The sequence below is a fragment of the Protomyctophum bolini genome, assembly GCF_963924005.1.
Source record: "Protomyctophum bolini genome assembly, chromosome: 14".
Classification (NCBI taxonomy): domain Eukaryota; kingdom Metazoa; phylum Chordata; class Actinopteri; order Myctophiformes; family Myctophidae; genus Protomyctophum; species Protomyctophum bolini.
Genome location: NC_137875.1, coordinates 35,474,861 through 35,493,381, shown reverse-complemented (window position 1 = coordinate 35,493,381; position 18,521 = coordinate 35,474,861). Strand labels below are relative to the sequence as shown.

At 43.9% G+C, this 18,521-nt stretch overlaps 1 protein-coding gene across 2 annotated transcripts in view; it reads right to left on the bottom strand.

The window, feature by feature from the left end:
* Window positions 1-5,471: 5,471 nt before the first annotated feature.
* plekhh2 (pleckstrin homology domain containing, family H (with MyTH4 domain) member 2) overlaps window positions 5,472-18,521 on the bottom strand; it is a 40,363-nt gene continuing 27,313 nt past the window's right edge. The window contains exons 15-30 of one of the 2 annotated variants that reach the window (XM_080782274.1): window positions 17,290-17,448; window positions 16,844-16,924; window positions 14,807-14,989; window positions 14,189-14,297; window positions 13,523-13,635; window positions 12,889-13,068; window positions 12,244-12,341; window positions 10,623-10,800; window positions 9,971-10,126; window positions 9,455-9,552; window positions 8,420-8,561; window positions 7,739-7,875; window positions 7,434-7,563; window positions 6,997-7,083; window positions 6,488-6,637; window positions 5,472-6,168 (exon numbers count right to left, since the gene is read on the bottom strand). In XM_080782274.1, the coding sequence (XP_080638400.1) occupies window positions 5,983-6,168; window positions 6,488-6,637; window positions 6,997-7,083; window positions 7,434-7,563; window positions 7,739-7,875; window positions 8,420-8,561; window positions 9,455-9,552; window positions 9,971-10,126; window positions 10,623-10,800; window positions 12,244-12,341; window positions 12,889-13,068; window positions 13,523-13,635; window positions 14,189-14,297; window positions 14,807-14,989; window positions 16,844-16,924; window positions 17,290-17,448 (2,187 nt within the window). In that variant the 3' untranslated portion in view covers window positions 5,472-5,982. The remainder of the gene's footprint in view (window positions 6,169-6,487; window positions 6,638-6,996; window positions 7,084-7,433; window positions 7,564-7,738; window positions 7,876-8,419; window positions 8,562-9,454; window positions 9,553-9,970; window positions 10,127-10,622; window positions 10,801-12,243; window positions 12,342-12,888; window positions 13,069-13,522; window positions 13,636-14,188; window positions 14,298-14,806; window positions 14,990-16,843; window positions 16,925-17,289; window positions 17,449-18,521) is intronic. The other variant, XM_080782275.1, reaches the window with a different exon arrangement.

Sequence of the window (18,521 nt, the reverse complement as noted above, 5' to 3'; positions counted from 1 at the left end):
GACCTTTTTTCTCAAATTCCTTGACTTTTTTCGATCCCTTTTTCGAGACTTTATTTTCCTGATGTTTGTCTTCCTGAGGTCTTCTGATTACACTGGACGATACCTCTGCCTCCGCCTCCTTAATTTTTAATTCCAGGGTCAAATCCGAGATGAGAGATGAGAGTTTTTTCGATCCCTTTTTCGAGACTTTATTTTCCTGATGTTTGTCTTCCTGAGGTCTTCTGATTACACTGGACGATACCTCTGCCTCCGCCTCCTTAATTTTTAATTCAAGGGTCAAATCCGAGATGAGAGATGAGAGTTCTGAGAGTGACTGTGCGTCACTCTCTGACTGCTGCTGACTTCCATAGTCTAGCTTCCCGAGTGTTCTTCTCTTTAGCCGCCTTAGAAACCTAAACATTTCAAACTTCAATGCTTTCAATCTCCGTCTTAAAGAGGCAGTATAGCCAGTGTCCGACCAATCTGTTGTTGAATAATACTGTGTTTTAGCGCCATATGGATAATACTGATGAGGACTCATGGACAGCTGATTCTACCTATGGTGAACCTCATTATATATGCTACTTCCTCTGCTGAATGCCATTATATATGCCTATGGGGGTGACGTAACGCACGTTTATCGTGAAGAGTTGCCTAAATGCGGATTTCTGGACAGACTTCTCTGTGGAGATGCGATGGGACATTGTATATTGTCTGCATGCGCTTCGCAAACAAAATGATTTTCTGGATCCAAACAAATGTGTTTTAAGGGTTTATTAAAGCAACATAAACAACTTAGTTAAAGGGCGCTAAACTCGTAACAAGAAATGTAATCATTCAATTCAATAAAAACAAAGTAGTAATAAAGCATTCAAGAAAACATTAAACGTCCATATAGAGTTGACTGCCACATGACGTCACGAGCAAAAGCCAGAAGTTGGAGGGTCCAGCGTCCCTCAAAAACAGAGGTTTTGTCTGTTTGGAAAATGTACACGCTACACAGTACTACACAGTTTAATAACAAGACAGGGAAGTCTGCTTAGTTGGAAGTGTCGTGTCTGTTACGACATGCCCAACACGATAAGCCCACGGCTATATAAGCACATCGAGCAGCAGGCAGAATCATTTTTCACACACTATTTTTAATAGTGCTCTACTGTACTTTGGTATCTTGTCGGTATAGGACGCTAGTTTGTAAGCGTGAACAACACAATACAAATACTAGAGCTTCAGATATGACTGAGGAAGAGGAGGCAGGTCTTGATGAGGAACAGAATCCACAGTTGGAAGACGATGTGTCATCCACTGTCACCAGTAAAACTGTGGATAGTGAAGATTTAGCCTCATATTATCTAGGTGTGGAGAGTAAGCCGCGGGATACGTTCTTCAAATGTCCTGGTTGGAGGAGCAGGAAAAACTTCTCCTTTCATAATGATCACGTCTCTACTATAGACCGTGAAAACCAACGGCTACTTGGACAGTTGTGGCGCGCTTGTGGGTCGAACAATGCAGGTAAACCACCCCGAGTGCTCAGTTTGTACCACAGTGGGCTTAACAGACACCGGGCGAACCAGCGCATCGAGACGGAGAACCTTAAAACCTTGAAGAGATTGGAGTCCGTTAAGTCCTCACGCTTCGTAAAGTGCACAGACCAGCTTCAGGACTACCAACGTCTAGCTGCTTACCCAGGAACTCCTTCACTCGTTAAATACAAGCTCCCCGAGAGCAGCAGAAACACCAGGAGGATAGCATCCGTTGCCAGCAGGGATCCTTCTGAACGCAAGTCATTGGCTCGCTGGCTTATTGAAGCCAAGGAGGCAGAGAATAAACGTCTCCAAGAGAAGCTATTCGCTAATCGGCGGGGGCAGAGGATCGGTGGACCTGAGGATGGAACATTTACGGAGGAAGATGGAACTGCCGATGACAGCGAAAATCCAGGTGGATTTATTGAATATGTGAAGGCGAAGTTGAAAGACATGGTGGATTGGTTTAAAGGTGGTTCAGAAGACACACTTACAGGAGACACGGTTAGCTCCACAGACGTGACCGAGGGATCAAATGTCCAGGGGGAAGATGATCTCCAAAAGCAGCAGCCAGAGTTTGATCAATCATCTGATATGACGTCAATGGTCAAGGGAGGGGATGTGTCATACAGTGCACTTGGCACACCTGATGACGAATATGGAGAATATGAAGAAGATCAACAATCAGTTCTTGATATATATACTTTAGGCCTGAAGAATAGGAAAAACTACTCTTTTCCTAACGATGACGTCTGTCGTATAAACCAAGAAAACATGCGGCTGCTTCGAGAGATCTCACGCACACATTGTATGCCCAGACCAGACCACCCATCAGTGTTTAGGAACGCTACTTACGATATTAAAACAAAGCCAATACTCCACACCTACCACAGCGGTCGCAACCGAAAGTGGGCACATCAGCGCATCGACACAGAGAACCTTCATGTCCTGAAGAGGGTGGAGTCTGTTAAGTCCACACCCGACATAAGACGCTCACAGCAGATTAAAAACTACCAACGCCTGGCATCCTACCCAGGAACTCAGTCACTCTGCCGGTACGACGACAGCATGGTAGATTCTCCCCCGAGTCCCTCTTCCAAGTCCAGCAAAGTCAGAGTGCCCCGGCCAGATTGGATTGATTAATTTCAATCTATGACACTATGGTATCTGGCTTGATTACCAACGATACCACCGTCTACATAGGTGCAGGTGGGGGTGAGAATTGATACTGAACTTCAGGAAAAGTGTTTCCTACGCCCATTATTACATCAACAACAGGGCTGCTATTGAACAAGTCAACAGCTGTTGAGTTGTCTGTACATGTGGACGCACTGGTGTAAAAATCCCATTTCATCTCATTTAGTAATATTCCATTGTTGCTTCCTACTGTTGGTTTTTATTACCATAACGTATTATCAGTATTAGTATCTATGTATCCGTTGTCTTTTTTCGCACCCCATGTTTATTGTGTGGATTGATAGAGATGCATAATGAGACATTTTATCTCACTGAAATGGTATTCATGGGGATCATGTATATGACCAATAAAACCTTAAACCCTTGGATTATTATTTTAGTTTTTAGTTTAGTTATTTTTTTATTGGCAGTTTGTGTGTTAGATTGGTCCATTTTGGCTGTTTTTTTTCTGAAAGGTAAAGTTTAGAAGATAGCAAAGCTTGAATAATTTTTGGTATGTTACATAATAATGGGATCATAAATCCCACTTCTGAAGGAAGGAGAGAAAGAGGTGAGGACAAGACTCCTGCAGGACCTGCAGCAAATTGGAAGCCAAGCCGGACCACTGTTCTGAAACTGGAAAGTCACAGAATAACTTATATTATACAACACAGCAAAACATTTAGCTAGATAAATCTTTTTATGCCTTTTTTTGTGCTGATCAGAGCGATGGTGGCCATATCTCACTGCTGTAAAAGCTGTAGTGCCCCATACTGTATCTGTGCAATTTAGTTTTTTGTTGGTGGGACTATTCTCATGACAGACCCCTGAACAGTGTTTTAACCAGGTTACTGCATGGTGGGGGCCCTGGGACTATTCTCATGACAGACCCCTGAACAGCGTTTTAACCAGGTTTGGTACAGATTGGAGCCACAGTGCCCATGGCCCTATGGCCCTATGGCCCTACATCAACAACAGGGCCGCTATTGAACAAGTCAGCAGCTTCAGATTCCTCATCTCTGATTATTATTACTCCATTTCATCGGATGGGATGGGACTATAGTAATTGCCTAGCCTTATTATTTATAAAAGAGCAAAAAGTTTTGGTTTTATTATTCCGCCCCCTGTGATGTCATGTGGGTCAGATCGAGGCAACCACAGTTGCCATTTCCCAGAATTGCACCTTTCTAGTATTGTTACTGCATGGTGGGGGCCCTGGGACTATTCTCATGGCAGACCCCTGGACAGTGTTACTGCATGGTGCAACCCATTAGGACTTTTTGATTGAGTGGTGCTAACCGCTCCAACATGTGACTTTGTGTGTTTGGGTGTCTATTTGTCCCTAGCGGTTTGATGTACAAAGGCACCACTCACTTCACATGGGTGTGATTTTTGTGGTGTCATGTGGCAGCAAAGTCTATTGATATTTTAAGTTTTCTTGAAGTATGCCCCCTGTGACCTCATGTGGAAGCCAAGTCTATGGACTTTTTACGTTTGCTTTTGTGCATGCCCCCTGTGACATCATGTTTGTGCGCTGCCCCCAAATGCGCCCATCACTTCATATGAGTGTGATTTTTAATATTGGACAGAGTGTAGAGACAGGAAACAGGAGGTCAGAAAGAACGGATAGATATGAGAGCTGACGAGAGTAGCATTTAAACTCGTATCCTCACCACTCACAACTATGTGTTTCAGTGCAATACCTGGCTGTGTTGGTACAATTACCATGCTGTCAGTTAACTATGAAATCGTGCATTTCCCGTCGGTTGGTCACACCCCATATATGGTCATAACTCGTGACATCACGTGATGTCATCAATATTAAGCCTACTAGACCTGTACGTGCCCGTTGCAGTCGGCCTCCGGCCTACTTGGGAACGATGCAACTTGGTGACCTAATGCTATCGTTGTCATAGCACCCATTTTACTGGCCAATCAATATGGCCCACTGGCAGAGCCTGATTGGTTGAGCCTCAATTGGCAGAGGCAGAGGCTGGAAATTGCACAGGTGAAAGGAGTTGGCCTCATTAGGCCAACTGGCAGAGCCTGACCAGAGCCTTTTGTGGTGGTTCTGGAGAACTTGATACCTGGCACTGCACTCCCTGTGGGGGTGTGGAACACGTGTGTCGAATGTGAAGTCGGTGGGTCAAACGGTTCTCGAGTTACGTGCATTGCAACCGTACACACATACGCACGCAGGTATACGTAGAGACGTGACGCATTTATAGTAGGATATGGAGATCCCTGATGTCATCAATATTGGCCAGCAACTCTACATCTCACCTAAAACCCTTAGATCTCCATATATGCAGCTGAACTATTCTGCCGTTTGTCAGAACATTGTCAACATTGACGTGGTCAATGTTGTTTAGCTATTTTGAGTGGTCAACCCGCATCGGCCACACCTCCAGGTCTTAAGCTAAGTCGTAAGACCTGGTACCAAAATAGGGCCCTGCAGTCTCTTATAATTTCATCCACTGAGGATTGAAAATACAAATTAACATTTCATATAGTACATGTGTTTTTATACTTTTTATTAAGGCACAGTGAGGAAATGTTTTTCAACTTCTGTTAATCTGTTATGTCATTAACGGTAAACAAAGCGTTCATGCATTCTGCCTTCAGTCTCCATCATCACTGCAGTCATCATAAGAAAATAATAAGCAGTTCTTCACTCTGCTTCATATGCTGGGTCCCATGGGAAAGAATAATTGATAAGAAATTCCCTCTCTGTTAATAAATACTGACTGTCTCTTTGCTAAAATGTATGACTCACATGTATGGTGTATGGTGCAGAATCAAAAGATACTCGACAGAAAGAAATTCAACCTCCCACACCCAGCACAGGTTAAACTGAGTCTTTGTGTAACACATGCGTTTCTCTCTCTTACACACACACACACACACACACACACACACACACACACACACACACACACACACACACACACACACACTGTATATAAAGAATGACATTGTCCTGACTCCTGAAACAGTTTCTGCTACTGTTGTACCGTTATAAAACCAGTATATAGGCTTCACTTAAACTTCACTTAAACTCTTCTCAGGCATGGTATTTGATTCCACATGCCCGGATATAAATTCCGGAGCATTCATTGAGCTCTGGGCTCATTTTTTACACTCAGGGATGTTACTTAGAGTGTAAAGTACATATCACTCATATATCCCTCAAAGACAGAGCTTATTTTCCCCCCATAGTCTGTATGTACTCTGTATAGGTCAAGCATAATGCTATATGGTGCTGCTAGCACAGCATAGTTCTAGCTCACTACGTTCCAGGCATTCACAGCAGTGTAGGTGTCTTGCTGGGCCTGCCCACGGCGGGTGGTGATTTGCTCCTCATTTCCTTGCTCTTCAGATTGATAGGCTGAGCCACCATCAGGGCCGGGGCAGAGAGGTGGTGGGCGGCGGCCTTCTGCTGATGGCCACTGTTGATGTAACTGGAGATGAGGAGGGTTATCTCCCTGATCTGTCAATCAAACAAAACAGTGTCTTTTTACTAGTGTCTGAATTATGTGCGTGTGTGTCTGTATACTGCATGTGTACGTTTTAGGTCTACTAGTACTACCCTTTCAAAACGTATATAAAAAATGCTTTCTTTGTCATTGAAGTGATAGAAAGAGAATAATGAACTAATTGTCAGTTTCATAATTATCTTAACTGTCAATGGAGCGCCAGAAAAGTGTGTTTACTGCATCAGTGAAACACACTGTCCGGGTGATCCGACATTTGCTAATTAACATTTTAATCTATAATTTGATAAATGTCTGGCATGCACTCTCACCAACCTTTGAGGCGGCCATGGCGAAAAGATGCTTCTCAGTCGGCTTGTCTTTGGCAGCATTTGAGCCAATGCTCTGACCCACCACCAGCATGAAGTCCTGCTTGCAGCCACCAAACGTCATCAGGTTCTTATAGGGGTGCGACACCAGCGGCTTCTGAACAGACAAACATAACTTATGGAAATGTAACGGCCCAACACACAGTCGTCTGGAATTTTCAAGGCAGACTGCTTCTATGACTTATAAACACAGCATGTCCAGTGTTCATTAGTTTTAGTCGATTAAATAGTCAACGGAATGAACATTGGCAGGACACCTGAACATGGACACTGATGTTTCATGTATTCTTCCTATACAAAAAAAAAGCTCACAACACTAGCTCGCAACTACATCTAGTAACAGCTTGTAGATCTTCTATTTTTGACATGTGCACTGGTATACAATTAAGTATGAATCAAGCTTGAGACAGGAGGAGTCTATGAGGAGGCAGAGACTGAGGTAAAGATAGTACTCACAATAGAATTGTGCTCCAGGACGCTTATGCCGTTTTCATGGACTGCCAGCCACAGATGTACACCCTGCTCTGGAGAGGGTGTGATGGACTAACCAACCACACACACACACAGAGAGAGAGAGAACGAGAACAAGAGAGAGAAATAGTTTACTATGATATGAAATTGATGTTACTACCAATACATATTGGCATTCTATTCTATATTAGCTGTTTGGTTTAAGGAGGCATACAGTATATGTAAACGACTGTATTAAACTATTGTCATTTGTAGTTATTAATTTGACAAAGCAGGTATACACATAACACCCCCTTGTTTATCTTTGTGAATTTGATAAATTAAACAGCTTTTAGAAAGCCCCCTCCCCCCCTCTATCTCTCACACGGACGCACACAAATGGACACAAACATACATGGTGGTACACACATGCACATACTCACCTCAGCTTCGAATAATTTGGCACCAAAGAAGGGCCACTTCCTGGCTACAGTCAGATAGATCCTGACACACTCTGATGAACTCCGACCCCTAAGGGAGGCCCAACGTGCAGACAGACGCTGGAGCAGTTGCCTGGGGTGTGCGTGTGAATGTGAAAGTGAAAGAAAAGAGCAGCGTTATTAAAAACAAAGTGCTCTATTTTCCTTTCGGCACTTATTCTGTGCAGTGGTTAAAAGATATAACACATACATACACAAAAACCTATTATGGGATTCATGGCCATTTCTTAAAATAAAACCAAACATACCTGAGTTGATCCTCTGATGCAGACTTGCGGTAGTGTCTGGGATAGAACCTCTCCAGAACCTGTTTAAGGGTCTGGCTGGACTTGGTCTGGGCCAATCCAGGAGCAGAGAACGGCCGCTCGAAATCTCCAAACTCTACCTGAACACAGAGATAAAAAAGGACTTTTTATTCCTGCCAGCGGATCCTGTTGGGTTCCAAGAACAGCGATGTCATCACCGTATTTGGTTATTCAAAGTACAGTATTAGCCTTACCGCTCACCGTATAGAAACTAGAAGTAAAACTCCTTAGACTGAGACTTAAGAAAATATTTTTATTTTATTTTATCATGCTCATAAAGTGCTCTGTGCTCAAAGTGCAATTAAAAAGCAAACGTTTCGGTCCTAAGACCTTCGTCAGTGCTAGGACCGGAAACGTTTGCTTTTTAATTGCACTTTGAGCAAAGTCTCAGTCTAAGGAGTTTTACTTCTAGTTTCTATACGGTGAGCGAGTCTTTTTCTGTCAAAGTTTCCCGTATGTTTTTGAGACCACCGCTACCGTAGTCAAGTTTGGGGGGAAAAAGGACGAAGAAAGGCGCAACAGTTTTCTCAGTGCTTCAGTGCCTGAGAGTGAGAGAACACCACGCTCTCTCCACCCAGTGGTCAGAGCAGAATGTGGACGAGTCTTGTTCATGGTGGGACAGACCTGTGCCAGCAGGGCTGCCATCTCCAGTGCCAGCTCTTTGTTCACGGGGAAATGACCCGCCACGATGGCCTCGTTGGTCTGGTAGCCTAGCAACAGCCTCTCCCTCTCCGACTCCCCCCTCACCTGGAGAGAGAAGTACAGCCTGGGCACAGAAAGACGGACAGGAGGGATGGAGGATGGAAGAATTACTTAACTGATGTAACCATTGATGTGCAGGCGTGTGTCAGAGGAGGGCTCCCTCTACAGTCTACACCCACTTCGAATGCTATCGACCCATAATCACAAGTAGGTTACTCATCAAGGCCATGTAATGGAGCAAGACGGCTCTACTGGAGCCTACTGGCTGCGATTAAGAAACATGGAAGTGAAATATATACACTGCCGCCGAAGCCAAAACGTTGTGAAACTGACTTAAGTGGCCGGTTAAGACTGAGGTTAGGATTAGGGTTAGTATAGACGAACAATGCGGCCAAACGCCACGTCGGACAAGGTTTTTCCCCCTCACTGTATAAGTTTATTTTCCCTTTTGACCTCCTTCATGATGAAATCCTGTTCTGTTGTTTGACTATATAGAAGTGTCTATTTGTACGTCTCTAAATGTTTTGTTGAATTGAACATGGTGGACCTTCTTGTAAACAAGTGTAATGCCTAATGCCACTCACAGTTAACAGTCTTTGTAATGAGTTTGTGCTTGAAATGTACTGTAATTCTGCAAACTGTTAATAAATATTTCAATCAATCAATCAAGATTGCCGCTCTAAAAGAATGGCTCCTATCTCCTAGGGAACTCTCCTTGGTTTTGACCAGATGGGCAATGTTCTGTCTTCATTTCTGACTTCAGCTTGCCTCTCGTTTGGAATAGTAACGCTTCTAGAGAGACTTTAGCGTGACCAGCGCGAGGTAAGAATGGAAAATTATGCCTCCTGGTTTTGTGCCATTATTTTGAAATATGCTGGCAGCATCCGTTGTGTTAAATGGGCTTGATAAACTAACTACCGGTACTAGTTGACATGGCTCGATAACACTCCACTCTACCTGTTCTGGTAGGTCAGTCGGACGGTCCTCGTATGCTCAGACTTGCCCGTCTGCTGTTCCTTAGAAGCTTGCTCCCACTTGGAAATTATGTCACAGATCTGTGTGGATGACACACGCAAAAACAAAACAAGGAAGTGGTGTTCAGCGTTCACTGCTGCTGGGAATTCATAAAACAGAGAAAGCTTGATGTACGTACTTGCATGTCCTGTAAAAAAAAAAAACCTGAGACCCATTTTGGGCGGGAACCCCTTTTGGTGTTAGCATTATGTTATGCTTTAGCTATTGAAAAATAGCAGATCTACAAGCTCATAGCGTTACGAGCTTGTAGGTCTGCTATTTTAGAAAAATCGAAGAACGACTGACATAGAAACATAGCTTTTTCGGGAAAACTGTCAGGATTTAGAAGACATTTTTAGTCAGTCGTTCTTCGAGAGCTCGGTCCATTTGGTTACATCGGTACGCTACTGTATCAGGGTTATACAAATGGACGATGCATCGTCAGTGAAGCCGCGGTACCTTGATGCGTCCCTGGAGGCAGTGTTCCAGGTCGCGTCCGGTGGGGTCGTCGGTGTACAGACTGAATCCTGATTGGCCGGTTTTCCTTATGCCGGTGTCCTGGTTGAGACGACACTGGAACTCCTCCACCGTGGTGGAGGCGTCGAAGCTCACCACCTGTGGAAAGACAATCAATAATTGGGGGGGGGGGGGGGGGTTTGATCAATTCCAAAAACCCCAAAGACACCCCAAGGACCAACAGGACATCATTCCACATAAATACATAAATATACGTAAATAACCAGTGTTCATTTAGCCTTTTGTAACTCTGAGAGTTGCAGCAATGACACTGTACTGTACTGTACTGTACTGTACTGTACTGTACTGTACTGTACTGTACTGTACTGTACTGTACTGTACTGCTATTGAAAAGTAGCAGATCTACAAGCTCGAGCTTGTAGGTCTACTCTGCTATTTTAGAAAAGTTCTTTCAGAACGAACGTTTTCTAACTCAAATCTTTGCTTCTGGGGGGGTACAACATATTTTCAGATGGGGGTCGGCAGCAAAATACATATATTTTCGGGGGTCCTTGACATGAAATAGTCTGAAAGAACCACGGACATAGAAACATAAGAGGGTTTTCAGAAAACTGTCTCTAAATGGGTTAATGACCTGGTAGGTGTTGTTGAGGAAGTGCACGGGCACACTGAAGGGCAGAGAGTGGTGGCAGGGGTTCCTCAGCAGAATGGACAGGATCTCCATGCGGGACGTCCTGGCCTGGCGCTCCCCTTTCTGCTGGGTCCTCTCCAGCGAGCGCTGGCAGTAGATGGCATACTTCCCCACCTCTGTCCTGAATGGCAGCGAGGAGATAGCCATGCGGCACACAGGTCATGTCACGTCACGTCGTCTTTTCCCTTTCGTTAACAAACATACACACTCTCCTTCCCCCCGTCCCCATTCCTCAGGGCATACTCATTACACACTCTCCTTCCCTCCGTCCCCATTCCTCAGGGCATACTCATTAGGGGTGCTATAAATGTCTATCTACGTCAGGGGTGACCACACTTTTTGGACTTGCGAGATACTTGGAAAAAAGGACCAGCTCAACAAGATCCACCAAAAACGTATTATCGTGAAAGTTGTTTCAAAATGTACCTCTTGAGGAATAAACGGGAGGAAATGGAATTGGTAGGGGTTTTTTATATAACTTTATAACTATTACATTGTGGGTTTGAGCTGACAGGCCCTTTGTGATGCATGTCAATCAATCAAGTGGCACCTTAATTCAAGTGGCAGCTAGATGGCAAAAATATATATATTACTGTATATTTATTTTATTGTTATTTTATTTTTAGGGTCATGTGATCTACCTCCACAGCCTTTGTGATCTACTGGTAGATCATATGACCTACCTTTTGGGCACTCCTGAATTCTACGTCCTCCAAGTAGAAATAAAACTAGTGTTGACTAATCATAAGTTGCTCTTATTTTGAAGAGGAAGAGGAAGTCCATTTTGGTTGTAGCCAAGCTGCCATGACAACTTGTTATGATGCTGGCAAGTCTAACCAAGTAGTAAACACGAACCCACATGGATTAAACACAAGCTGATAGCCAATGTTCATATATTTACGATATGAAAACCATGCATCTACTTAAACAATGTACACACTTTTGGAAGTACATGGATCCTCCGCGGCATTAGGTGAGTAGTTAAATGTATAAGTCTCATGCTGGCTCACACTGGTAAAATCATCAACGACAAGCTGACCCAAAAAAACACTAACAGGTAGGTAGGCTACAGTAGAGTACTGTTACTGTCACTGCCTGCAAGAATGTGATGTTATCATGCCCTTAAATAGTGCTTGTAGCCTACTTGTAACTGTCAATTCTTATAAACATTTTAGTTCGTTGAAGTGGGTCAGCCGTGCAATGTGGTGCTGATCACTCTCAAATGGTTTCAATTTGCGTGAGAGAAAACTGCAGTAGCCGAGGCTTGTAAGACCCGGGGATGTGTTTTAAAGCGATGTAAGGTCAAGGTCAAGGTCTTTGATCGGTTATTATATTGCACCATAATGGGGGGGGGAGGGGGATTGGTTGGGGTGGCCTGATCGTGTGCTGCACATGGACAGAAGTGACATTATGGCATCCACATTATGAGGGCTTTAAGTTTAAAGGCATACATAATATCATTATACTGTATCAAATAATAGTATGACTAAATAAAAATGAAAGAAACAATATGCTGATATTACAATATAACGATAAAACAATGCAAAAGTTGCTGTGTGCTCACCTGGAGTCTCCGTGCCTTTTGAGGTGTCCCTGCAGCAGCCATAGGAAGGGGTGCTGGGGGAGGAACAGCCCCACACACAAGGCCAGGAACTGCCAGCCCTGTACAGGTCAAAACAGAAACACACCGCTGATTCACTTAGGCAGCCATACCTCTATAGAAAATAAATGTGAATTAGTCTATACAGTTAAATGTCAAAGTAATGTTAGTGTGCAATGACTACTACTACTAGCTGTAACTCATTGATGTCCATGTTTCTATATGAGAGTCCAGCTATGCGTCTAATGTTTTTATTTCTATAGGGCCGTAACAAGATTGCTAATATATTAACCATTTAGGCCTGACGTCAAAACTTATAAAATGTCTTCTAAATCCTCACCGTTTTCTGTCAGGATTTGCGCCACATTTTCATGACTGTTTTAAAAAATAACTGACCTACAAGGTGGCGCGCTCGGTGGCGCGCTATGAGCTTGTAGATCTGCTATTTTTCAATAGCTAAATTATAAAACATAATGTTTAAAACACCAAAATGGGTTAAATAAACTACTCATGCTCAAATGACAGAGAAGCTCCATACAATGCTGCCACCATGCCATAATAATAACACATAGTAGTCCGTCTGTGCCACCTAGGGGTGGAAGTGTGTACCTGCAGGGGCCCAGGCTGCCCTTGGGGCTGCCTCTTGCGGGTCTGTTTGATGAGCTGGCAGAAGAACTCGTTCTGGAGCTCGGGGTGAGTCAGGCACACCTGCAAGGCGCTCTGGGCCAGGGACACGTGGTAGTCGATGGCCGGAGCGTCGATGGCCACGTTTATGAAGAGCTGACACGTCTGCGGAGAGAGAGAGAGATGGTGACAGGCGGAGCGGGACAAGAGATTAATACAGAGGGAGGTAAACGTGCAGCTAAAGAGACAGGCTAACGGGGTAGCTCTTTAACCCATTTTGGTCTGAGGTCGATTAAAAAAAGGCTTCAAAATCTGAAAGACCCATGTTTCTATGTCAGTGGTGCTCAACCTTTTTTTCTTTTTTTTTTTAGAATGATCTCTTATTGGGCCACGGATCCCCATCTCAAAATATGTAGTTCCAGGGACCCCCCAGAAGCCAAAATTTTGTTAAAAATGTTCGCTCTGAAATATATATTCAAAGTTTTGTGCCACATTTTCACGACTTTAAAATGTTATTTTTCAATAGATGAATAGAAAGCATGACATAATGCTTAAACGCCAACAGGGGTTCCCGCCCCGAGAATGGGTTAATGTCTCAATTAGGACTAATTTAAGACACCTTGAAGAGTTTAACAGCCTCTGTCTGCAGGGCCTGTGAGGGCAGTGTGGTGAGAGGGGAGGACAGGGCGTCTTTACTGAAGCACAGCACTGGATGCCTCCAGATCTGAGAGTCTGTGAGAGAGAGGGAGAGAACAATGTTTAAATCTAATTTTGCTAATTGTTATTTAAGAATCGGCATAAAATGTTGTAAAAAATATATATACATATTTAGTCCCCTGTTAGAATGCCCCCGCCCCCCCTGTCCAGAAATCACGAAAATCGCTTCGTCAGTGCTATATAGCGCTGACGAAGGTCTTAGGACAGAAACGTTTGCTTTTTAATTGCACTTTGAGCACAGAGCACTTTAAGAGCATGATAAAATAAAGTAAAAAATATTTTCTTAAGTCTCAGTCTAAGGAGTTTTACTTCTAGTTTCTATACGGTGAGCGAGTCTTTTTCTGTCAAAGTTTCCCTTATATTTTTGAGGCTACCGTAGTCAAGTTTGGAAAAAAAACAGTTTTCTCAGTACTTCTAATAAGAACCTAGAACATGAACCTTGGTTGAAAAAAGTTGTCCTTTAGGGGGCAACTATATTTGTGTTTCGTTGAAATGATTCTTAGTATTACCATAAGACAGGCAGACAGACGGAGAGAGGGGGGTTAATTATCTTTCCATGGATACTCACTTGGCTCCCCGTCCAGTTGAAACAGTTTTCCCACCAGCCGTTCAAACTCTGTGCCGACTTTCCCCACCGTGGTGCCCGCCGCCACGGCTAGATGGTACAGCCAGGACTCCTACAGAGGGAGGGGAAATGAAAATCTCACACAATTAGTAACTTGTGGGTCCATTTGGCATTTGGTTACATTTCTGATGATTTTTTAAAAAATCTAGCTAAGTGTGCATCGTGTCATAATTGACAGTAGGTTGAAATGGTCAAATATTTTAGTTATTAACCTATTTTGGGGCGGGAACCCCTAATGGTGTTTTAAACATCATGTTATAATTTAGCTATTGAAAAATAGCAGATCTACAAGCTCGTAGCGCGCCACTCGGTGGCGAGCTTGTAGGTCTGCTATTTTTGAGAAATCGTTAAAATGTGCCACAAATCTTTGAATATATGGGGGCCGGTAGCCAATTACATATAATTTTTGGGGTCCTTGACATGAAATATTGAGCACCACTGATACAGAAACATGAGGTAGGCTATTTCAGAAGACTTTTTATTTTATTTTTTTATTTCGACGTCAGGCCTAAATGGGTTAATAGACGTGTGCTGTTGTGGTCTTAAATGATGCCCACTGACCTTCTCGTGGCGTGACTCGATGAGCAGGTAGGTGGGGCCTTGCTCCTGCGGGTGGATGGCGATGGTGAAGGACGTGGACTGTAGGCCTTGCTGCCCGCATGCTTTCAGGTCCTCGTCGGAGTCACGCGACCTGTCCACCTCCTCCACCCGGGCCTCCCACAGCTTGATCTGACCGAGCGGGAACTGCACAGTAAAAGAAACACTCAGTGTCAGCCTGCAGATCAATACCATTTTCGGTTGTCTATAATCTGGTCTGGAGAGAGAGCGAAATTTACTCTAGTCATCATCAGGCGGTCCGGAAACCTCCAAAACGATTTGTCTGGTTTAAAATTTGTTTAGTTTGGCACAGTCGTTTAGTTCCCTTTGGTATTATAATTGTTTGGTATATCTATATTTTATGCTAACTCGTAGCGTGACTATAGTGAGACTAAACAAATTGATTCGCATTATGTGAGGAACCCCTTTTTTCTAAACCGTTCCTGGATCACGGCTCAGTTTTGGAATGAAAACCAGGCATTCCTCTGTGGTGGTAAGTCTGGTGACGCAAGGTTACTCAAGGTTACTGTATGGTCAGACATTAAGCGTCAGAATAGCACATCTAAAAGCAAGTCGGTCCATTTACTTCCATTTCTCGTGTTATCTTCCAGGGCTGTGGGCAGTGCCAACACATGTGTAGTTCGTTTGACTAGTGCTGTTTGGAATGCACACACGCAACATGAAAATATATGCGCTAATAAAATAATCACACCCGTGTGAACTGAGTGGTGCAACTCCCCTCTCCCCCCCCCCCCCCCCCTCCTCTCCTCATTATCTCTCTCATTAGCAGGCAACGGTGCAGCACTAATACTATCTCTCTCTCTCTCTCTCTCTCTCTCTCTGTTTCTGGCACAACAGCGCCCCTACTGGTACTCATAGTCATATACTGGTGCTCATGGCCACATAGGTAGGTGAACGAACACATTAGGTAGGTGAACACGGACATTGCTGTTCCTTGGAGTGGTTGCACCACTCAAAAACATTATGCATGCTCAATATGAAAACATTGTGACGCAGCCGGACAAATATGAACTGGCACTTCCTGACTGTGCATTCAAGTTGCAAATGGATAAATGAACACGCATATTGTCCCGTATATGTTTTAGGAGTCTTACAGTTAAACAGAGATTTTACACGATGAGTGAAGGTAAAAAAGAAAATGTCTATTGTGATTATTGGTCTTTATTGGTGTGATGTTGTAACCTGCGTGTCACTACTACAGGTTTATAGGAAATATGTAATTATGTCACGGTGAATTAGAGTCTTCCCTTCGGTGGTTAATTGGTGTATCAGACCAGGTCATGTGAGCTACCTGGGATGCATGACTGACATCATGGGAAAGTGCTAATAAAGGGCTATGAGGGCTAATAAAGGGAATTGAAGGCAGCTGGTGGACCGGTTAGTGGGCAAACGAAACCACAGGATGTGTTTGAGGCTGCTGGATTGAGGATTGCATACAGAGTCAGACCCTTTTCCTGTTCTATGGACTAGACGTCCCAGCTTGTCTGGACTGTCCCGGTTGGGTGTCCCCAAGTAACAAAAAATATCTGTGAAACAGTAAAATAAGTTTTCACCACAATAATAATAGTTGTTTTCAGTGCTTACCGCTTACATAAACGTTTATCATGATGTTCTGTTCTTTTGGAAGGTGTAGTCATTAGGTGTACTTAGAGCGAGAATAATTGTCTACTCTCCAACCCTGATGACAATGGCTGTGCGTGCATGAATTTGGCACATTCATTTAATGATCCCGGTTTGGGTGTTTGGAAATATGGTAAAATAAGGGTGACGGACGCCAGGTATTTTGCCCACTTATACATTCAATGTATAATTAACTGTATATGATGTGCTTCACCGCTGAGTGCAATATTAAGCCAAAAGCCTAGAAAAGACTGATAATGATTCACTGTCCGTAAATTTGTCCATGACAAAATGGCAAATCACATTAAATGAATGACGTTATATGAAGCCAGAGATATTTGGTGTGCTGGTTTATATTACCTTGTCCTCTTGGCTGCGGAAGTAGTACAGCGTTTTACCGATTAGGGCACACCACACTCGCTTAGAGTAGCCATGCTTCACCTGGTAAAGAAACAAAATACATTTGACATGAATTAAGCTCACAGCATGTCATGCAACATATTGTGAGCAAAGCATGTACAGTTGAAGCTATTTTCAGTGCACGGCAGTTGGTGTACAACTAAATATAAACCAGTATTAAATGTGTTGAATACTGAATACTGGTATAGTATTCAATTCAAATGAGGGACACCCGGCTGAGAGTCTCTTATTTCCAAAACTCACTCACTGTATATGTTTTAAGTAACAACCTGTATTATAGTAAGGAACAAAGTGTTTCAGTTCAATAAGGGACACGTCTTTTAGTTTACTAATAATGTGGACGGTTCTGTATTTCAAGGGACGGTTGGCAATCCAAGTTCCAGAACCTTGATGAGCAGTCCCTTCATGGCTGGACGGATGTCAGGCTGGGTGAAGAGAGGGCTGGCGGCCTTGACCCTCAGGACGCTCTGTAGGACCCTCAGCCACTCCTCCAGCAGGTTGGGAGAGTCTGCCTTCAGGTAGTACACCCGCTTCCCTGTCACTATCTACACACACACACACACACACACACACACACACACGCGCATGCACAAGTCTTGTTTTGAAATGAAGTGCGGGTGTTTTTAAATTAAGTAGCCTACTGGTGACATTCCATAATTATGTTGATCCTACCCCACCTGTCCTTCCTCTTATTCGATGTTGATGTCTCCCTTTTGAGTTTTGACTGATACCTGTCCATTCTCTAGACGGGCCTGTCCCAAAGTTATTAGTGCTGCCGCGCACCGGCAGCCAGCGAAAACTAGAGTTCTCAACAGACCCGAAAATGTAGGCCCGGCCCTACCTGGGCCCTAACTGGGCTCTAACTGGGCCCTAACTGGGCCCTAACTGGGCTGGCCCGAGGCCCCGCCTGGCCTTACTAATTAGCACACATTTTACACCCTAGTGAGGGGCGCTCTAATCATCGTACATCACGTAAATTCTCCGTTCATTGTCAATGGCATTTTATATGTTTGTTCAGACAACAGAATCATTAGTTCTCCGTTCATTGTCAATGGCATTTTTAAGTGGTGCAACCATTTAATTTGTGTGTCTCTGCCTGGCTGCCTGGCTGGGTCTGTCCCTGGCTGGGTCTGTCCCTGGCTGGGTCTGTCCCTGGCTGGCTGGCTGGCTGTGTCCGAGACAGCCAGTACAGTACACGTACAGTACAGTACAGTACAGTACAGTACAGTACAGTACAGTACAGTACAGTACAGTACAGTACAGTAGCCTACAGGGACCCCCTTCGGACGCAGGGCGGCTCGCCAGAACCGGGCCAGCACCCTGGGCGCGTTCCTGCGGGTCTGGACCCCCACGGAGTTGCACCACTACTTCACACGGGTGTGATCTTAATGTTTGTTCAGACAACACAAACATTAACGCTGTATATAGAAGGGGCTAACTAACGCCCCTCAAAATTAAATAAAATGAAGGTCCATATATGGGCATTCCCAGACCTGTTCTTGGGGTGAGGTCCCTTTTCGCCCTCAGGGCGTCTTACTGGTATGATATGATATGATATGATATGATATGATATGATATGATATGATATGATATGATACTCTACATATTGTACACAGAG